At 37.6% G+C, this 18,032-nt stretch overlaps 4 protein-coding genes across 8 annotated transcripts; 2 read left to right on the plus strand and 2 right to left on the minus strand.

Moving 5' to 3' along the window:
* Positions 1–114: 114 nt before the first annotated feature.
* Positions 115–6,069, minus strand: LOC103861163. 2 transcript variants are annotated; one of them, XM_033286685.1, is made up of 6 exons: positions 3,945–6,069; positions 3,744–3,868; positions 3,337–3,658; positions 3,105–3,262; positions 2,916–3,036; positions 115–2,824 (listed from the first exon to the last, which is right to left on the minus strand). In XM_033286685.1, exons 3-6 carry the CDS (start codon positions 3,439–3,441, stop codon positions 2,528–2,530), a joined length of 681 nt encoding a protein of 226 aa, XP_033142576.1. In that variant the 5' UTR covers positions 3,442–3,658; positions 3,744–3,868; positions 3,945–6,069; the 3' UTR covers positions 115–2,527. The 2 variants fall into 2 exon arrangements, with proteins under 2 accessions (XP_033142576.1, XP_033142575.1); XM_033286684.1 differs by having other exon boundaries at positions 3,337–4,436; positions 5,054–6,069.
* Positions 6,070–6,358: 289 nt separating this feature from the next.
* Positions 6,359–12,031, plus strand: LOC103860964 (ABC transporter B family member 9). Its single transcript, XM_009138650.3, has 12 exons — positions 6,359–6,851; positions 7,437–7,491; positions 7,569–7,744; positions 7,822–8,043; positions 8,121–8,359; positions 8,444–8,969; positions 9,058–9,331; positions 9,412–10,048; positions 10,134–10,362; positions 10,449–10,715; positions 10,803–11,066; positions 11,143–12,031. Exons 1-12 carry the CDS (start codon positions 6,612–6,614, stop codon positions 11,785–11,787), a joined length of 3,774 nt encoding a protein of 1,257 aa, XP_009136898.1. The 5' UTR covers positions 6,359–6,611; the 3' UTR covers positions 11,788–12,031.
* Positions 12,032–12,187: 156 nt separating this feature from the next.
* Positions 12,188–14,574, minus strand: LOC103860965 (SH3 domain-containing protein 3). Of its 2 annotated transcripts, none has more exons than XM_009138652.3 (11): positions 14,346–14,574; positions 14,191–14,261; positions 13,892–14,014; positions 13,734–13,803; positions 13,488–13,642; positions 13,310–13,411; positions 13,025–13,222; positions 12,879–12,941; positions 12,717–12,806; positions 12,561–12,635; positions 12,188–12,461 (listed from the first exon to the last, which is right to left on the minus strand). In XM_009138652.3, exons 2-11 carry the CDS (start codon positions 14,248–14,250, stop codon positions 12,342–12,344), a joined length of 1,056 nt encoding a protein of 351 aa, XP_009136900.1. In that variant the 5' UTR covers positions 14,251–14,261; positions 14,346–14,574; the 3' UTR covers positions 12,188–12,341. The 2 variants fall into 2 exon arrangements, with proteins under 2 accessions (XP_009136900.1, XP_033142573.1); XM_033286682.1 differs by having other exon boundaries at positions 14,334–14,452.
* Positions 14,575–16,005: 1,431 nt separating this feature from the next.
* Positions 16,006–17,960, plus strand: LOC103860966 (protein starmaker). 3 transcript variants are annotated; one of them, XM_009138653.3, is made up of 4 exons: positions 16,006–16,271; positions 16,654–17,162; positions 17,260–17,359; positions 17,651–17,960. In XM_009138653.3, exons 1-3 carry the CDS (start codon positions 16,172–16,174, stop codon positions 17,350–17,352), a joined length of 702 nt encoding a protein of 233 aa, XP_009136901.1. In that variant the 5' UTR covers positions 16,006–16,171; the 3' UTR covers positions 17,353–17,359; positions 17,651–17,960. The 3 variants fall into 3 exon arrangements, with proteins under 3 accessions (XP_009136901.1, XP_018513462.1, XP_009136902.1); XM_018657946.2 differs by having other exon boundaries at positions 17,260–17,353; positions 17,646–17,960; XM_009138654.2 differs by having other exon boundaries at positions 16,223–16,456.
* Positions 17,961–18,032: the final 72 nt, after the last annotated feature.

Here is an 18,032-nt window from a genome sequence, read left to right on the forward strand (position 1 = left end):
ATACTCTTAATGAGTTTTATATATAATTAAAAACGACTTTTATTTAATAATATTAAATTTATATGTTATATTAAATATTTTATTATAAAATAATATAATATAATTATCAAAAAACATATTAAAAACAAGATAAGTTATATATATATATATATTGTGTTGGTATCTGAAAATAATATTTTTATTATAAGAGTTAAAAAATTAAGATACCAAATAATTTATAATTAAATACAGTATTAGTTAAGAAAAAACATTTATATAAAAATATTTTTTAAACTATTTCTAAGATATGAGTATTTTTTAACATATAGTTTGATGTTTGATCTATGAAAAAATATTTATATAGCATATATCAATATTTTGATGTTTGATTTAATTATTTGAAAACATAAATAAAAATTTATTATGTTGGTTTTAAATTAGTAAGACAAAAACTAATAATAAGATTATGCATGCGTGTGTGGACAAAACATCTAGTATATAATTATAATGAAACTAAGATTTAATTTCCGAGTGACCCCCCCCCCCCCCCCCCATATTTTCACACACTATTTTCCAGATGTAGAAAATATATATTTCAAGGAAAACATCTTTATTTATTGATATTCATTACATGTTATTATTCTTATAATACTTTATTTTCGAGGTTAAATATCAAAAATAAATTTATAAACCAATGTGAACAAAAAGATTATACTGTAGAAAAACTAAAAAGTAAATTTATTCTTTGCAAAGACGATAACATAAAGTCCGATATGATATATTGTATATCCGTTTTCACGTTTTAAAAATGTCACTAATGTATTCAAATTAACACTTTAGCTAATAAATAATTAAACTACTTTGCTAAAGCATATGCCATACTAGTCAAGATTATAATTAGCGTCTATTTGAGTAATTTCTTAAAGCCCTAACAATTATTACAATTACTAGAGCAGGTGTCCGCGCTTCGCGCTGATTACATGTTTAATTAAAGCACATTTTAATTAAAATTGGGAGTTTTTAGTTTCTGAAAATATAAGTTAAGTTTTGTTTCTTTTAGAATGTGAAGACGTTGGAAGCGGTGAACAGTTTCTCTTTTTAAAACTAAAGTAAGTTTGAATAATAAATTGTGTTGAGGAATCAATTTTCGTAAGAAAAAAATAGTATTTGAGTGTGCTTATTTAATTGACGTAGGAAGCGGGAACGTAAATTTTTTTAAAAGTTGACTGGTGTCGTTTGCTATCTGGCTTAGGATAGCAGTTTATTTCTCTTCTGGAAGCGTTGTATGATATCAATATCGTTGTCAGAGTAGAAGCGCGATCCAGGTGTGGTTGTGAGTGATAGTTTGCCTGAAAAAGTGAAATATTTGTAAGCATTTAGTTTGACATAAACTTTATGTTTAGTTTATTACCTTCATGTAAGCGTGGAATGATACTTGTGATGATTACGATTTGGTTTTTCCTGGTAGATATGCGATTTAACTCCCTGAAATTAGCCGTCTCCTTGTCCCATAAAGTTAAACGTACCAATTTGGATCTACAAAAATTTATTGTATTATTTTTTGTTTAGGTGTAAACCAATTTTTATTTAATAAAAAGTTAGTACCTGTCTAAACGCAATCTAATGATTATTTTTGTATTTGTGTTGTGGTTATATATATCACTTCCTTGGATGAGGCATATGCGGCCAACAACATATGTGGGAATAATTTGTTTTTAGCGACAAAAATAGATAATTTATTTGTACGTGAGATAGGAATATGGTTTTTTTTTACCTGGGAGGAAGTTGGTTGCACTTGCTAACTTACACGGAATAGTTTTTGGAAAAGAAAAATCCATGAATAGATAGGAATGAAAGGCGATGAGTGGCCGGTGAATTTCTTCAAAATGTGAAACGATGGATTTGTGGTCTTGAGATTAGAATAGTTGATCCTAATTTGACTGAATATGTTTAATGTCGTGTGTAGAATAATTGGATGCGATGCTTAATGTGCGGCGGAGCAAAACATAGAGAGGTGCTTTAGCGACGAATGCAGTAGATCTTTTGCCTTAATGGTAAGATATATTTTATTTAATTATCAATAAATGCAGTAGATATTTGGGGCATGAAATATTACAGTTGCCTTAATATGCTCTTGGAATGAGAGTTGTAAAAGGAAAGAAGTTGTGGCCACGTAAATTTCCTCAGTTTATACCACGTTTAATAATTAACAGCATGGACATAAACCATTCCATGCATGCATACGGTTCTTAATTATGTATCCATTATGTAAATCCATACGGATCAAACAATTTTAATAGGATACGAATGAAAAACAAACAACTTTAGTATTATAATGCTGACCATTCTTAAACTTCATAACAAAGCTAGGAATGAAAACCAACCAACTTTAATAAGAACACCAAACCATAACGTTTTACCAATACTAAACTGTCTTAGCAAGAAGCAAAAACAAACTGATTAAAGAGATAAGTAGACTGTTATTAGGAACCATGCTGACTGGACAGTCTGTACCAGCAACTGATGGAGTGACCAGAATGCATGTGATCTAGCCACTACGCTTGGTACGCTTTGCTTTCTTCTGGTCGTCAGTGGCTGAAGTACCACCACCACTGCTCTCCGCTAACTCTGAGTTTTCCACTTCAGTTATTGGTGGCGCTTTGAGTGGAGGCTTCTTTGGTGGCAAAACTGCCGATGACACAATTTTGGTAGCTGTGAAGGATTGTCGGGAAGAGGTGAAATTGTAGGGGGCCACCTTGATCCTGAATTTCTTAGTCTGTCCGATTGTGTCGATAAAACACTGTGGTAGTGGAACCTCAAGCTCAGCCCCATCTCCAACATTTTCCTATTATAACAGAATTCATTTATCAACTTGGTAGCACTTTAGGACCAAAATAAGTGTCAAGATTATCATTATTCACCTAGATAACACTTACCTCAACATAAGTGTCGATCAACTCTGTTGCTTTTCTACCAGTGAGCTCATTCCCAGCATCTCCGAAGATGATGAAAGTGCACTGCTCCTCATTATCATAGACAGACATCTCCACCCGGTAGCTGTTTAAATGGCAAGTTATTAGTATATACATTGTAGAATGAAAACATGTTTGCATGGAGAATCTTACTTGGCTACTGCAGTAGCATTTTCATTCCCGCATTTTGGACAAAGCAGTGTTGTAGGCCCACGGTTTAACTTTGTCTGACAATCCTTGCAGGCAATGTAATACCACTCAGTGCCAAGCTTGACATCATCAATTGTGGCAATGCAGTCAAAGTAGGCAACCTGAAATCACATACCAAAGGTTGTCAGCAACTAAATTCAGAAAATATTTGATTTTAATAACCAAATGGGATTACCTTAGCAGGCTCATGCTTGATGAAGGCAGCAATCTCACTTATTGTGAGCGTCTCAGCTTTAACCACCTCAACAGGGTTGACCGAAGAAGTTGCACCAGGGTTCATGGTCAACCTTGCAAAAAAATATTACAACAGGCGATCATCAAGGTTTTTAAAAATGGTCAAATAAAAAATATATGAACCATAACTGAGTGTAACTGACTGTGAATGATTAGTGATAGGGTTACGTAAAATACTAACCAGGTCAAGTATTCCTTGGTGGGGTCAACCTCTTCGTCCAAAAACACTCTTGATGACGACATTGAGCTTAGGCACAATTTCCCTATCAATATAGAAGCAGTTAGTGATAGGGTTATCTAATTGAATTTGAGTGATTAGGAAGTCTTATATGGAGTGTGAGAGATTACCACCGAGTCTCTTAGGATTGACCGTTGTAACCATGAGAACCGTTGGAGTGGCTGCACATGCGTCAAACTTCACGCGGAAACTCTCTGCAGCCTCGTCCCATAGGTAGACGTTAATCACTGGACCACTGCAGATTAACAAAGAATAGGTGTTTTAATAAGGATCATAAATTAGAAAACAATGGCTGAATTATAGTAGCTTACTCTTTAAGCTGCAAATGAACCATCACTTTCCGAGAAGCTGAGTCATCCTTTGGTGCACAAAACCGGACGCTGATGGAGAGGCTGCCCATCAACCAGCTTAAGGTGGCCAACAACATCTACAACACACAGCCACACGAAATGTTACTCAAACGGTTAGAAACAATCAACTGAGAAGCTGTACTGGTTTAAACTTGGTAAAAAAACATCTAAACCCTTACCATGAAGATCCCCTCTCAGATCGCAGTTGGCTTCAAAATCTGCAAAGGAATGGATTCTGAAGCGCTCTGTCAAAATGCCTTCAATGTCTTCTTCCACCTTCGTCAGCTCAGAGGCGTGTGAGATACAAATTACCAGCCTCTGATCAGCAACGTGGTACATCACCTTGCTATTGGATGCATAGTAGTTTGTCAGTGTGTAGATGCTCCCACGCTTAAGCTCTTTCTCATATTGGTTGCGACGGTTCTGACCGATGAACCCTTGAGCCAAAGTACCCTACATAACAGAGAGACAATATTGGGTCAGTCGAATATCTAAAAGTAGAGTATGTTATTTGCGGATATATAAAACTATTACCGTTCAAATAGATATATATATATAAGGCAACAAAAAACAATATTTTCAGTTCTCGTATTACTCAAAGCCATGTTTTAAATTAACCTAATCTCTATCACAGAACTCTGAAACCAATAAATTTTATTTTATTTTTCACTCAGCTAAAATAATAGATACATATAATGCAATACAACAAACGGTTCAATTCTCGTATCAGTGGAAGAGATTTTTTACATTAATCCAATCTCTATCACACAATCTCTATCACAGCCCAATCAATCAAGTTTTATTTTTTTCAAGATACGCTACAAATCCTCTCAAACAAATCATTCAAGTTTTATTTAATCCAATCTCTATCACAGCCCAATCAATCAAGTTTTATTTTTTTAAGATACGTTACTAATCCTCTCAAACAAATCATTCAAGTTTTATTTTTTTTCAAGATCCGGTAATATAATTACATCTCAACCCAATAAACCAAGATATGCAAATATAATTCTCTGTTTGTCTAATTCAGAAGCTATCAACGACATTAATAATGAGAGAGGAAGACATACCTCTGCATCGATCATAAGCATCTCGATCCCAAGAAGGATGCCAGGTCCTCCTTTGACATTCTTGCGAGCTTCCCAGAAATGAACAAGCCTAAACTGCATGGCGGAATCTCCTGGTCCTGGTGAAACGTGTCGGAAGAGAAGAGGAGAAGAAGCTTCGCCGGTGAGGATTGTGGTTTTGTTAGCCATGATGAAGGTTTGGATTTTACGATCTGAGGGAAGAGGGATAGGTAATGGTTTATATATAGTTTGAGAAGAAGAGAACACAAAGAGGTAGATCTCATCGAGCCGGAGGAGAGATGTGGAGGGTCAATAGTCTTATTGAATGGAGGATTTAATGCAGACGATTCAAGTTCTATCACTATCATTGGAGGCGTTATGCGGGAGGAATTGGGGGGAGAGAAAGTGAATCATGAAGGAGAGATCGAGAGAGATCGATTAGGGTTACGGTGGAGGCTAAGTGTATTCTTGAAACATAGCAAAGGGTTACGGGGTGTGGGCTGAGTGAGTTTCTTGGTCTTTAATGACACTTAGGAGGTTGGCCGGCCCGTGACAAAACTGTGGGCTGAGTGAGTTTATAGGTTTTTAGTGATACTCAGGAGTTGGGCCAGCCCGTGACAAAATTCTGTTTTCTATTTATTTGGTGAGGCCCAGTCTGATAATGACATGGCTGAATGATTGGTGGGGATTTTTTTTGCCTATGTGGCAGTGTTTAGAGAGCTTTAATTTAGCCTCTTTTATATAGTAGGATGTAAATAAAACGCTAGTGGGGTCTGAATTAACTAAAACTAGAGTCTTACACACTAAATTAGTGATTTTTTTTTTATTGTTACATTTTGTGTAGATATATTCCTTTTGAATATATTGTTCAGATCTTATGGCACATACGTGTGTAGTTTTAGGCTCCGACTGGTGACTTTTTTGGGAATACGAAGAACGAATAGGAAAGAAACGTATAGGAATAAATTGCAGGAATGAAAAGGAATGTTTGTTCCTTATCAAATTTAACAAGAAATGTTTTTGTTCTATAATTTTCTACAAAAAAGGGAATGGAAAAGAACAAAAAGGAAAAACTATTCCTTGTGAATGGTGATTTTTTTTGGGAATGATAAGGAATTCGGTGTTCCCCTCCGTTTCTTGGTCACCATTCAAAGCCTTAGAATTTAAACATTATTTGTAAAAATCGTTTAATTTTAATGATTATTGTTACAAACATAATATTAATTTATCAAACTATCAAACTCTATATTAAGAGCTTGTTTCTCCTCTCTCTTCGTTGTTTTACTTCTGTTCAAGTCTCCCTCTAGAAGCTCCACAAGATTCTCATACTTTTTACAGTCTGGAATATATATATATATATATTTTTTTTTTACTTTTCAATTTCTTTTATCTTCAGCAACACGCATCAAATTTCGATTTCTCCTTCTACGCAATAAAAACCTTATATAAAGGGCTCCTCTTCTTTTCTTTTTCTTGGTTTTGTTCTCTCGCTCTCTCCTTGTAGATCCTGTGAACGTTTCCACTTTTCCTATAAAGCCTCGACTTTTTTGCTGAGGAAACCATGAAGAAAGAAGAGGAGAGAGACGAAAAAATGGAGAAGAATGGTGGGGAGAATCAGAAAGTGTCGTTTTTCAAACTCTTTTCGTTCGCCGACAAAACTGACGTCGCTTTGATGGTCATCGGGACTATCTCCGCCGTGGCTAACGGCGTTACTCAGCCGCTCATGACTCTAATCTTTGGCCAGCTCATCAACGCCTTTGGCACCACCGATCCAGATCACATGGTTAAAGAAGTGTGGAAGGTTAGGGTTCCTAAATCTTTATCATCTATTAGCAAATCTCGTAGATTACGCCTTGAACTTGTTTCCTAATAACAATAATAATGAGATAAATTAGGAATCTCCATAATCTTCTAATCAGGTCAGATTTTTTTGATCATTTTTTATTTCATTGTGGCAATCTGATACATATTGTTCTTGATTTCAGTGATTATCCAGTGTTCCATATAATTAACGATTGTTTTTTTTGTCATCACTTATTTGACTTTATTTAAATATTCTATATTTTTGATAAGACAAGATTATGATGTAACTTATATAGCATACACCTTTCATTTCGGCTTTACAACACATTGATTGATCTAATTATACACTTTATTTCTTTATATGTCACATGTAATTTATATGATAATTAATAAATTAATGGAGATTACTGTTTTCTTTGTTTTGAAGATATAGACAAAGATACTCTGTTTATTTAGCCTTTACTTTAAAGTTAAAGATTTAACTAAAAGCAACTTTTCTTTTCGGAAATATGTTTTGCGTGGCAAAAAAAAATTGATTAGTAAATAATTCATTAAACTTCCTCTTTTCTTATGACTGTTACAGGTTGCTGTACAGTTTATTTACCTTGCAGTATACTCTTGCATTGTCGCCTTCCTCCGTAAGCACACTACTATACGTTTCTCCTTCCCTAACTTGTACTCCAAGCTAACAGTTTCTTGCGCAATTCTTCAACAGAGGTGTCATGCTGGATGGTAACTGGAGAACGCCAATCCGCAACAATACGTGGCCTATACCTGAAAACGATACTAAGACAAGACATTGGCTTCTTTGATACGGAAACAACCACCGGAGAAGTCATCGGAAGAATGTCTGGAGACACAATTCTGATTCAAGACGCAATGGGAGAGAAGGTGACTATTATTACCACCACAAACAAATATTTCTTGCGAAGCAAGATAACTGATAAATCGATGATATTGATGCTTAGGTAGGGAAGTTCCTACAACTAGTAGCAACGTTCTTGGGAGGATTTGCGATTGCCTTTATAAAAGGACCGGAACTAGCTGCCGTTCTTCTTGGCTGCATACCTCTGATTGTGATTGCGGGTGGAGCAATGTCTCTCATCATGTCTAAAATGGCTGGTCGTGGTCAAGTGGCCTACGCAGAAGCTGGTAACGTTGTTGAACAAACCGTTGGAGCCATTAGAACAGTGAGTCTTCTCTGTTTTCTTGATCATACACTCTAGAACAAAGCTTGAGATCGTGTTTTTATTTATTTATTTATCAGGTAGTAGCGTTTACGGGAGAGAAGCAAGCAACAGAAAAATACGAAAGCAAGCTAGAGATCGCTTACAAGACAATGGTTACACAAGGTTTGATCTCTGGCCTAGGTCTCGGTACAATGCTGGCCGTGATCTTCTGTAGCTACAGTTTAGCCGTTTGGTACGGCGCAAAGCTGATCATAGGGAAAGGTTACAACGGTGGACAAGTCATCAACGTGATCTTCGCTGTACTTACCGGAGGAATGTGAGTTAAAAACACCAAACCCTTACTTTCTTCACTCATCGCATACGGTGTTACTTGTTCCTTACGCTACCTTGTTTTTATCAGGTCGTTAGGGCAAACATCTCCGAGTCTGAATGCTTTCGCTGCAGGACGAGCCGCTGCTTACAAAATGTTTGAGACCATCAGCAGAAGCCCCAAGATCGATGCTTACGACATGAGCGGTTCTGTTCTTGAGGATATTAAAGGAGACATTGAGCTGAAAGATGTCTACTTTAGGTATCCGGCAAGGCCTGACGTTCAGATCTTCGCTGGATTCTCGCTCTTTGTACCGAACGGCACGACCATGGCTCTTGTCGGACAGAGCGGAAGCGGGAAGTCAACGGTTATCAGTTTAATCGAGAGGTTCTATGATCCGGAATCAGGAGAAGTGTTGATAGACAATGTTAACTTGAAGAACCTTCAGCTCAAGTGGATTAGAAGCAAAATAGGTTTGGTTAGTCAAGAGCCTGTTCTGTTTGCGACAACAATTAAAGAAAACATTGCTTACGGGAAAGAAGACGCTACTGAAGAGGAGATTCGAACCGCTATCGAGCTTGCAAACGCTGCCAAGTTCATTGACAAGCTTCCACAGGTGTCTTAAAACATTAAAGACAATAACTAAGCTTAAAGTGATCTGCTTGTGTTTTTTTTTTTTTAATGAAGCTGTCTTGTTTTTTTAGGGCTTGGACACGATGGTTGGAGAGCACGGGACGCAAATGTCTGGAGGACAGAAACAGAGGCTAGCAATAGCTAGGGCGATTTTGAAAAACCCTAAGATCTTGCTTCTAGACGAAGCAACAAGTGCATTAGACGCTGAATCCGAACGCATTGTCCAAGACGCGCTTGTGAACCTTATGTCGAACCGGACTACCGTCGTGGTGGCTCACCGTTTGACAACAATCAAAACCGCAGACGCAATCGCAGTTGTTCACCATGGTAAAATCGTCGAAAAAGGTAACCGTCGCTAAACCTAAACCTGTTTTGAAACAGTGACGTGCTTTCCAAGTAACCCGTTTGTGGATGTGTTTTGGCAGGGACTCACGATGAGATGATACAAGATCCAGAAGGAGCTTATTCACAGCTGGTTCGTCTTCAAGAAGGGTCAAAGGACAAAGCTACCGAATCAGAGGTTCCTGAGACGAGCTCCGGCCTTGAGAGATCAGGAAGCCAGAGGCTATCATCAGCGATGAGAAGATCCTTTAGCCGAGACTCATCGAGCAGCCGCCACTCTTTCTCTCTAGCGTCAAACATCTTCATTCCAGCAGCGGTTAACGTTAACGAGACCGACGAAAACGAGCAAGAGACACGAACCGTGAGGCACAAGAAAGTGTCACTGAAACGGCTAGCTAACCTCAACAAACCGGAGCTTCCGGTACTGATTCTTGGTTCGTTGGCTGCAATGGCTCACGGGACGTTGTTTCCTATCTTCGGTTTGCTGCTTTCGAGCTCCATCAACATGTTCTACTACCCAGCAGAGAAGTTGAAGAAAGATTCACGTTTCTGGGCGTTGATCTACATCGCTCTCGGTGTAGCTAACTTCGTCGTGATTCCGGTTCAAAACTACTTGTTTGGTGTTGCTGGAGGGAAGCTGATTAAACGCATCCGGTCCATGTCGTTTGATAAAGTGGTTCATCAAGAAATCAGTTGGTTCGATGACACTGCAAACTCCAGGTAATAATATTTCTCTTGTGTAATCGCTAAAAGTGTTTTTTTTTTTGTTACTTGTTTCGTGACGTTTATTTGTGTTATGTTTCAGCGGTGCGATTGGAGCGAGATTGTCCACGGATGCTACAACAGTGAGGAGTTTGGTAGGAGATGCGTTGGCGTTGATAGTGCAAAACATAGCGACTGTAACCGCCGGTTTGATAATAGCGTTTACTGCGAACTGGATGCTAGCTCTTGTAATTCTTGCCGTCTCACCGTTTATGGTCATGCAAGGATATGTTCAAACCAAGTTCCTGACCGGTTTTAGCGCGGATGCTAAGGTTTAATAGTTGTTACTTCTCTTTTAGTTCAGTTCCGGTTTAGTCAGATTGGTTTTAATTTATTGATCTGGTTTATCCCGGTTTAGATGATGTATGAAGAAGCGAGTCAAGTGGCGAATGACGCAGTAAGCAGCATACGAACGATTGCATCTTTCTGCGCAGAGGACAAGGTGATGGATTTATACCAACAGAAATGCGACGGACCGAAGAAGCAAGGCGTCCGGTTAGGTCTCGTCAGTGGCGCCGGTTTCGGTTCTTCTTTCTTCGTTCTCTATTGCACCAATGCTTTGTGTTTCTTCATCGGTGCCTTGTTGGTTCAACAAGGTAGAGCCACGTTCGGTGAAGTCTTCAAGGTATATAAGGAGAAAACCAAAACAAAATTCCCGGTTTAACTAATATCCGGTTTGGTTTACTGATCTTAAGTTTGTAATTTGCCACAGGTTTTCTTTGCATTGACGATCACAGCCATTGGAGTTTCTCAAACGAGTGCTATGGCACCTGATTCAAACAAAGCTAAGGACTCTGCAGCGTCAATTTTCGATATTCTTGATAGTAAACCGAAGATTGATTCCAGCTCTGATGAAGGTACAACGTTACAAAACGTTAATGGCGATATTGAATTCCGGCATGTTAGTTTCCGGTACCCGATGCGACCGGACGTTCAGATTTTCCGGGACTTGTGTTTGAATATACCTTCCGGCAAGGTAAGTTAAAACAGAGACTTCTTTTTGTCTTAACCGGTTTACCGGTTTAATATTGGTTTTTGTTTGTTTTTTTCAGACCGTTGCGCTTGTTGGAGAGAGTGGAAGCGGGAAATCAACGGTAATAAGCATGATAGAGAGGTTTTACAATCCAGACTCAGGCATGATTTTGATCGACCAGGTGGAGATTCAGACATTCAAACTGAGCTGGTTAAGACAACAGATGGGTTTGGTTAGTCAAGAACCGATTTTATTCAACGAGACGATCAGATCAAACATAGCATACGGTAAAACCGGTGGAGCTACAGAGGAAGAGATCATCTCAGCCGCACAAGCCGCAAACGCGCATAACTTCATCAGTTCCTTGCCTCAAGGCTACGAAACGTCGGTTGGAGAACGCGGCGTTCAGCTATCTGGCGGTCAGAAGCAGAGGATAGCCATCGCGCGTGCGATTTTGAAAGATCCCAAGATCCTGCTGCTCGATGAAGCGACGAGCGCGTTGGACGCGGAGTCTGAGCGTGTGGTTCAAGACGCGCTTGACCGTGTTATGGTGAACAGAACGACAGTAGTTGTGGCGCATAGGCTGACGACGATTAAGAACGCAGACGTGATCGCGGTTGTGAAGAATGGTGTTATTGCGGAGAAGGGAAGGCATGAGACGCTGATGAAGATTTCAGGTGGTGCTTATGCTTCTCTTGTTACTCTCCACATGACTTCAAATTAAATAGCCTTTTTTTTGTTTTTAACTTGAGATGATTTTTGGATATTATTCGTTATTTTTCTTCCTTCTGTTTAATAACTCATAAGTTTGAGATAAACAGATATATATTACACATAGCTTCAGCCTCGTACCACATTTATGTCGTAAGATGCATATGTAATTGCAAGTTGTAGTTTTGTTCTTTGTCGCATTACTGATCTTGTAAATCGATAAATTAACGATTGAAATTGATTTAACGATTCATATTTTTTTTAATTTTTTTATGACTTGCTATTGATGCTGCAAGATGCAATATTCAGTTGCAGGCATCATTCGCCCGCAGCAAGTTAACGAACATTACCTTAATTAATTGGGTTGGAGTTTTAACAGAGTGGGCTCCAAATGTAGAAACTTATAAATTGGGTAAAATTTGGAAATATATGATACTTACGGGCTAGACTGCAATAAAAGAATCTTCAATAAGCTCCACACAGAGGTAGATGATATGTTTGATCGATCATAGAGTAGTGAAATGAACACAAAACAGTATACTGTATTTAGAGACAAATGAAAGAGACTCAGTAAACTTCGGCAGCGAAGTTGCTAGTGGGAAGTCTCTGTCGCTTTTCAATGTAAGCCATAGGGAACCAACCAGCTTTGCCTTTGCATTCTCCTTCAGCCCAGCCACTTTCGCTCACCTGAGAATCATTTAAACGACAGCACCAAGACTTTAAGTTACATGCTCTAATTACCACAATAGATTATAGTTACTTGCTCTTAGTAGTAATCGTATGAACCTTTCTGACAACGACGTAGTCTCCTTTGTACAAGTCTAATTCTTTCTCTGATGCAGCGGAAAACGGATGAACCACCTGTCAAGAAAACATATATATGTTGTTTCTCTTACACATGCGATGTTTTTATTTTTTCATATTTTGAAAAACGAAACTTACTTCAGCTAGGAAGTATGATGTTTTCTCTGAGCTGTTCTCTGTTGGAATCGCAGGAGGAGCAGATTCTTTGTGTTGTTTCTCCGTTACCATCTAAAGAAACACAAACAATGTGAGTTTTTTTTACGAGATTCAGATATGAAAAAAGATTCAACCATGACTAACCTCGGCTTCAATGTCACTGAGGACGGCGGCTATTCGTAGATGATAATTCTTTTCCCCTTCGACCTTAAGCAGAAAAAGCGTCACATTGTTAAAACAGTAACAGCTAGAACATGAAAACCAATGTGTATATGTGTGTAAAAACATACCATAGCGACAAGCCTCTGGAAAGTAAGTCTATGTTGCTGTGACTCAACAGCAGCCAATGCAGCAGTTGCTTCTTTGCCTAGTACCGCCATGTTAGCTTTAAGCTCTTGCATCTTGGCTTCCGCTAGTTGAAGCTTTGCCACGTTTTCTGGAATGGGAGCTTCTTTTACACGCACCTGCCTTCTAGATACTTCCGCTGCCTGTTTTGCTTCTTGAATATTAAACTCACTTTACAACAATATAGCCAAAGATCATCATCATAGAAGTGAGGTTTTAAAGAAGATTACATGAGTCTCTGCTTCTTGTCTCATGCGGCTGTAACGTTGAGCTAAATGACGAGCGTCTTCAAGAGGAGAACCGGCAACCATAGCTCTAAGAGGATCCAAAACCTTAACACAAAAACAGTTTCCTTTTGTTACCTTCTAGAAATAGCTTTTAACACTACAGATAAATTTGAAGGCAAACCTGAGAAGACAGAAGCTTGTTAAAGTCTTCTTGTTCTTTCTCAACATGTTTCCGAGCATCACCGTATATAGCTGCAGCCTTGGCTAGAATATTCTCATCGATGTTCTGACTGTTTTCAGTTCCATATTTACTACAGTCTTCAGCTAACTTGGTTCCTGACATGTTACAGATTACATTATAAAAAAAACACCCCACAAATGTAGTCGTAAACAAAGCTAGGCCAACAACAAACACTCCTGAAAGTACCTGCTTCAATGTATCTGAGCCCAATGGTAGTAAAAGTCTCAGCTGCTTTAATAAGCTCTCTCTGGAACTCCTGTAAGTAACAAAATATTCTTGAGGATCAGGATCAAGAACAAAGAAGTCTAACTTTTGGAAGTAAGTCAATTTGAGTGTCTAACAACCTTAGCGGAACGAGTAGAACGGTAAAGCTTCTCGAGGTGATGATGCCTTTGCATTTCAAGCTCATCAATCACCATTACGTCAGAGCTTTCATAGCCAGTCCCACTGAACTGCTTGATCACAGCCTACATTCCCCCATTACCACACAAACATCACCAAGATTGTGTAAGCAAAACAACTAATTTTACACGAAATTGGTATACAGCTTGCATGATCAAACACCTAAGCAGATTTATCCTCCAAATTAGGAGATTCCGACATCATTAAACTCGAGATTCGGTAAATCAGTAAATGTTATTACCAGTTGTTGCTTAGCGACTTGATCCCTGAGCTTACTCGCTTGTCTTCTAAACGCATCCATTCTCACTTCTCCTGAGAAAACACGAAAGTGCAAGATTTAGAGTTTTGAGAGGGATTGGTAAGTCTCAATTCGAGCAGACAAGCTTGGAAACTGACAAAACAGATCAGATCTGATTCAGGGATGGTTGAAATGTATGTTCTTCTTCGTCACTGATCTCTAATCCACGGAGAAATCCACAGAGCCCGGTCGGGTCGGGTCGAGTCGGCTAAAAGGTCCGCGAGAATGGTTAACATTGAATTTAACATCTGAAACTGAACCGAACGAGCTGGTTCAGTCCGGTTAAAATGATTGTTCACGAATCACGATTAGGCCAAATCATTAATTAATAATTATCTAATAAACCCCTTCGCATAAATAATTTAATTTGGCAGTAGTAGGTGCAATGTTATTAAACTCGACCTTGACACTAAACCGGATGACTTACCGGATTGCTGATCACTGAATCGATCGCATGGTTAATAAATGAATTAATGTTATTATATAATATTATATTAGCTAGGAAAATAAAAATATAGAAACTAAAATTTAATATTTTATAACACATAAAATAATAGTTTGGATATGTATATATTTTATGTTTAAAAACATTTAGAAAATACTTATAACTAGTTTTTATATTTTTATTTTTATTTGACATACAAAATATAAAAAATAGTTTAGACTTTTTTAAAAAAAATTTAATAAGATAAGAGTTATGACATCTAAAAAAATCAAGACATAAAATTCATAAATATTTAAATGTCTGATATGAATAATAAATTAAATTTCAAATCCAAAATAAACCAAAAGTAAAAGATAATTGTAATAAATTGTCAATAACGGAAATAAAGTAACACCAAATCACATCAACTAATTTTGGTTCTCTCTACCATTGTTCACTTTATTTTTCTCGGGTGGCATAGTGAAATTTTCATCAAAATCTAAAAATCACAAAATATAAAACTGAAAAGGGAAAACCTAACTTTTTTTTGTCAGCACATAACTTCTTAATTGAAAATTTAGAATATAAAATATAATTGATTTATTGGTTCAACCGGTATCGGATTCTGGATTATAGTGGATTTTTGAGTGTTTCTAAATATTGGATTTTTCACAAAACCCAAACCAAATTTTTTTTGGGTCACCGGATTTACCGATTCAACAGCGGGTCCGAGTAGGGTTTCAAAACTACAAGTAGGTGTTAACGAAATATCTGACATGGCCAACTCATAACCACTTGTCTATTGTCCCCACTCCCCCCAGTCATTGATGCCATGCCATAACATATAATACTAGTAGTGACCTGAAAAGACAACCTATGTTTCTCTATTTTCCAATTAGCGCTGGTTTTCTTTTGTATATGTACCGACATTACCAACTGCAACTTCAGTGAGATCATGTTCTCGAAATAAATTATTTTTGGCTCCACCTAACTGTTGTTGTTGTTGTCTCTTAAAATAAAAAATTCATGCAACAGAGCAAATGTTATCGCAACCTTCACTAATACAATCGCCTCAATTTCTGTACATCCGTCTTTATATAGCTGTATAAATTTTAGTATCTAAAACAGATGTTTTGAAAAGAAAAAAATGTTTACAAAAATCTCTAACCATTGTGTTTCCTTGGTTACATCAATTGAAATGACTTAAAATCTGAAAAACGGAACAAACACGGGTAACAAATGAAACAAACGCGGAAACAAATACAAAAAAGATTAACGAATGTGATTTGTCAATTAAATGTTAATTAAACCCCTTCTTCACATGTATAAATCAGAACTTTCCCACTTCTACCATTTTGAGTTTTGAAACTTTACTGCTCACAGAAGAAAAAAACTTATTATCTTCTTGTAAATTTACCGAGAGAGAGAAAAGGGAAGAGACAAGCCAGGATCCGGCCATAGCTGTACAGATCCCCACACCATCCAAAAGGAACCCTAATCATGCCTCCAGGTGCTAAGAAAAGGAAAGCTGCAAAGAAAAAGCAGCAGCAACAACAAGCATCTTCTCCTCAAACTAATCTCATACCCACCACCAACCATGGTGAACTTATCCCACTACCTACCCTTGTCTTTCTTTTGCTTTTTGTCTATCTGTATCTCAATCATTCAATCTCACACACGTTTAGGCCACCTTTCTTGTTTGTTGAGCATGAGTCTTTTCTCTATATATATAGATTCTTCAAAGTTTGGATTTTTATTGTTGTGCTCACTGATCCAACCAAATGGGTATCTATTTTTTATTCAGCTTCGTATAGTTTTGTATGTCAGATTCATGATTATGATTGAAAGTTTATATCTTTTGCTCATTTCTGTGGATCTCTGATGATTTTTTATTTGATTAATAGCTGTTCCAGTTTGGTTATTTAAGGTTGTAGATTTGGCTTGGAACAGTCACTAAGTCTTACTATTGTTCCTCTGTTTAGAATCAAGGGAAGAAGATGATGTCAGAATCGAAAAGGAAGTGGGATTGGATACTGATGAGCGCATAGAGATCACTGATTCAAGCCGTGACCATGACAAGAACTCTAGCAGTAGTAGCAGCAGCAGCAGCTCGGATGACGAATCCGGTGAAGTTAAGAAGAAGGAGAGTGATGAATCTGTTTCTGAAGCTGTTACTGTGAGTTCTGTGCCAACTCAAGCTATTCCAATAGCTGGAGATGCTCCTTTTATGGGCTCTACTGCTAATGTGATCGTAGAGAGTATCGGATTGATGGATTCAACTACTCCTCCTAGTGATACACTTATCTCAAACGAGAGTTCTTTACCTAAACCAAACGAGATTACTGCTAAAGTTTCTCTTGCATCTGATGAGGGTAAGCAGGCGTCTTCAAGTGCAACCGACTCTGGTAAAAAAGAAAACGAGGGAGAAACTTCGACTCTTGTTCCTGAAGGCAGCAAGGAGTCTGAAGCTACCAGTTCTCATGAAGAAGAGGTGATCCTCGGTTGTTAACCCTATTTGATTTGGTTCACATTTTATTGTGTTGCTTATGTTACCATAGCAAATAAGACTATACTCAATATTCTCTCAGGCTGTAGTGCGGCCAACACATGGAGTTGCGCAAAGAACGTCATGGTTAAGTTGTTGTGGCTTGTTTGATGTGGTCACAGGATCCAGTAGATAAACACTAGGTAACTCCTAAAATTTCTTTAAATTTATATGCCTTCGTCCTTAATGTTTAATGCATCATAGTCTATCTGTTATTAGCGAACTTCATCAGTCTACGTATGATTCTTAGTTCATGGATAAGAAAAGAACCTTCATCATTGAACAATTGTGTATCTTATGGAACATCTCTTTGAGTCTGTAGCTCTATGTACATCAATACCATTGTCAATTGAGCTGTGCGTGAAAACAGAATAATCATTAGTTACACATTCGACTTGTTGATGGGTTTCTTGACACTCTTGTTTGAATCGCAGAAACAAACAGAGTTTCCCTTCATGAAGTGTTATCAGAGCTAAGGATTCTCGGTTTTTTATATCAGGTTACCTGTGAAAATTCAGTAACTTGATGAATGTCTCTCTCTCTCTCTCTCTTCCACTGAAACACACATTGTCTCATATGCAAGAGTGCTCAGCTTCTAGTAGTCTTAAGGCAGGCTTGTCTGTAGTTTATGCTCTTTATATAAGTGGTTTTCTTCGCTTTCGCTCTGTTCGATTCCTTGTCTGTTGTTGTTTTTGTTCTCTGAGACTGTTGTTGGCCAATTTATATATTGATTATTTCTCTAGACATGAGCTAATAATATATTTAACAATAGGATTTCATAAGAAGTGTGTAAAAAGTTAGTGTTACATATTGCTT

Source organism: Brassica rapa, chromosome A03 (assembly GCF_000309985.2).
Source record: "Brassica rapa cultivar Chiifu-401-42 chromosome A03, CAAS_Brap_v3.01, whole genome shotgun sequence".
NCBI classification, from domain to species: Eukaryota; Viridiplantae; Streptophyta; class Magnoliopsida; order Brassicales; family Brassicaceae; genus Brassica; species Brassica rapa.

Bases quoted from the DNA above. Each gene is read 5' to 3' on its own strand.
- LOC103861163 (XM_033286684.1), bottom strand. From the start codon at position 3,441: ATGAACCCTGGTGCAACTTCTTCGGTCAACCCTGTTGAGGTGGTTAAA. The intron at 3,037-3,104 runs GTAAGATTCTCC...CCATTTAAACAG, and splicing joins AATGCTACTGCAGTAGCCAA to CTACCGGGTGGAGATGTCTG. The intron at 2,825-2,915 runs GTAAGTGTTATC...CTGTTATAATAG, and splicing joins TGATCGACACTTATGTTGAG to GAAAATGTTGGAGATGGGGC.
- LOC103860964 (XM_009138650.3), top strand. From the start codon at position 6,612: ATGAAGAAAGAAGAGGAGAGAGACGAAAAAATGGAGAAGAATGGTGGG. The intron at 7,492-7,568 runs GTAAGCACACTA...ATTCTTCAACAG, and splicing joins TTGCATTGTCGCCTTCCTCC to AGGTGTCATGCTGGATGGTA. The intron at 10,716-10,802 runs GTATATAAGGAG...AATTTGCCACAG, and splicing joins CGTTCGGTGAAGTCTTCAAG to GTTTTCTTTGCATTGACGAT.
- LOC103860965 (XM_009138652.3), bottom strand. From the start codon at position 14,250: ATGGATGCGTTTAGAAGACAAGCGAGTAAGCTCAGGGATCAAGTCGCT. The intron at 13,412-13,487 runs GTTTGCCTTCAA...TTTTGTGTTAAG, and splicing joins ACAAGCTTCTGTCTTCTCAG to GTTTTGGATCCTCTTAGAGC. The intron at 12,807-12,878 runs GTTAGTCATGGT...GTGTTTCTTTAG, and splicing joins TCAGTGACATTGAAGCCGAG to ATGGTAACGGAGAAACAACA.
- LOC103860966 (XM_009138653.3), top strand. From the start codon at position 16,172: ATGCCTCCAGGTGCTAAGAAAAGGAAAGCTGCAAAGAAAAAGCAGCAG. The intron at 16,272-16,653 runs GTGAACTTATCC...TCCTCTGTTTAG, and splicing joins CATACCCACCACCAACCATG to AATCAAGGGAAGAAGATGAT. The intron at 17,163-17,259 runs GTGATCCTCGGT...ATATTCTCTCAG, and splicing joins CCAGTTCTCATGAAGAAGAG to GCTGTAGTGCGGCCAACACA.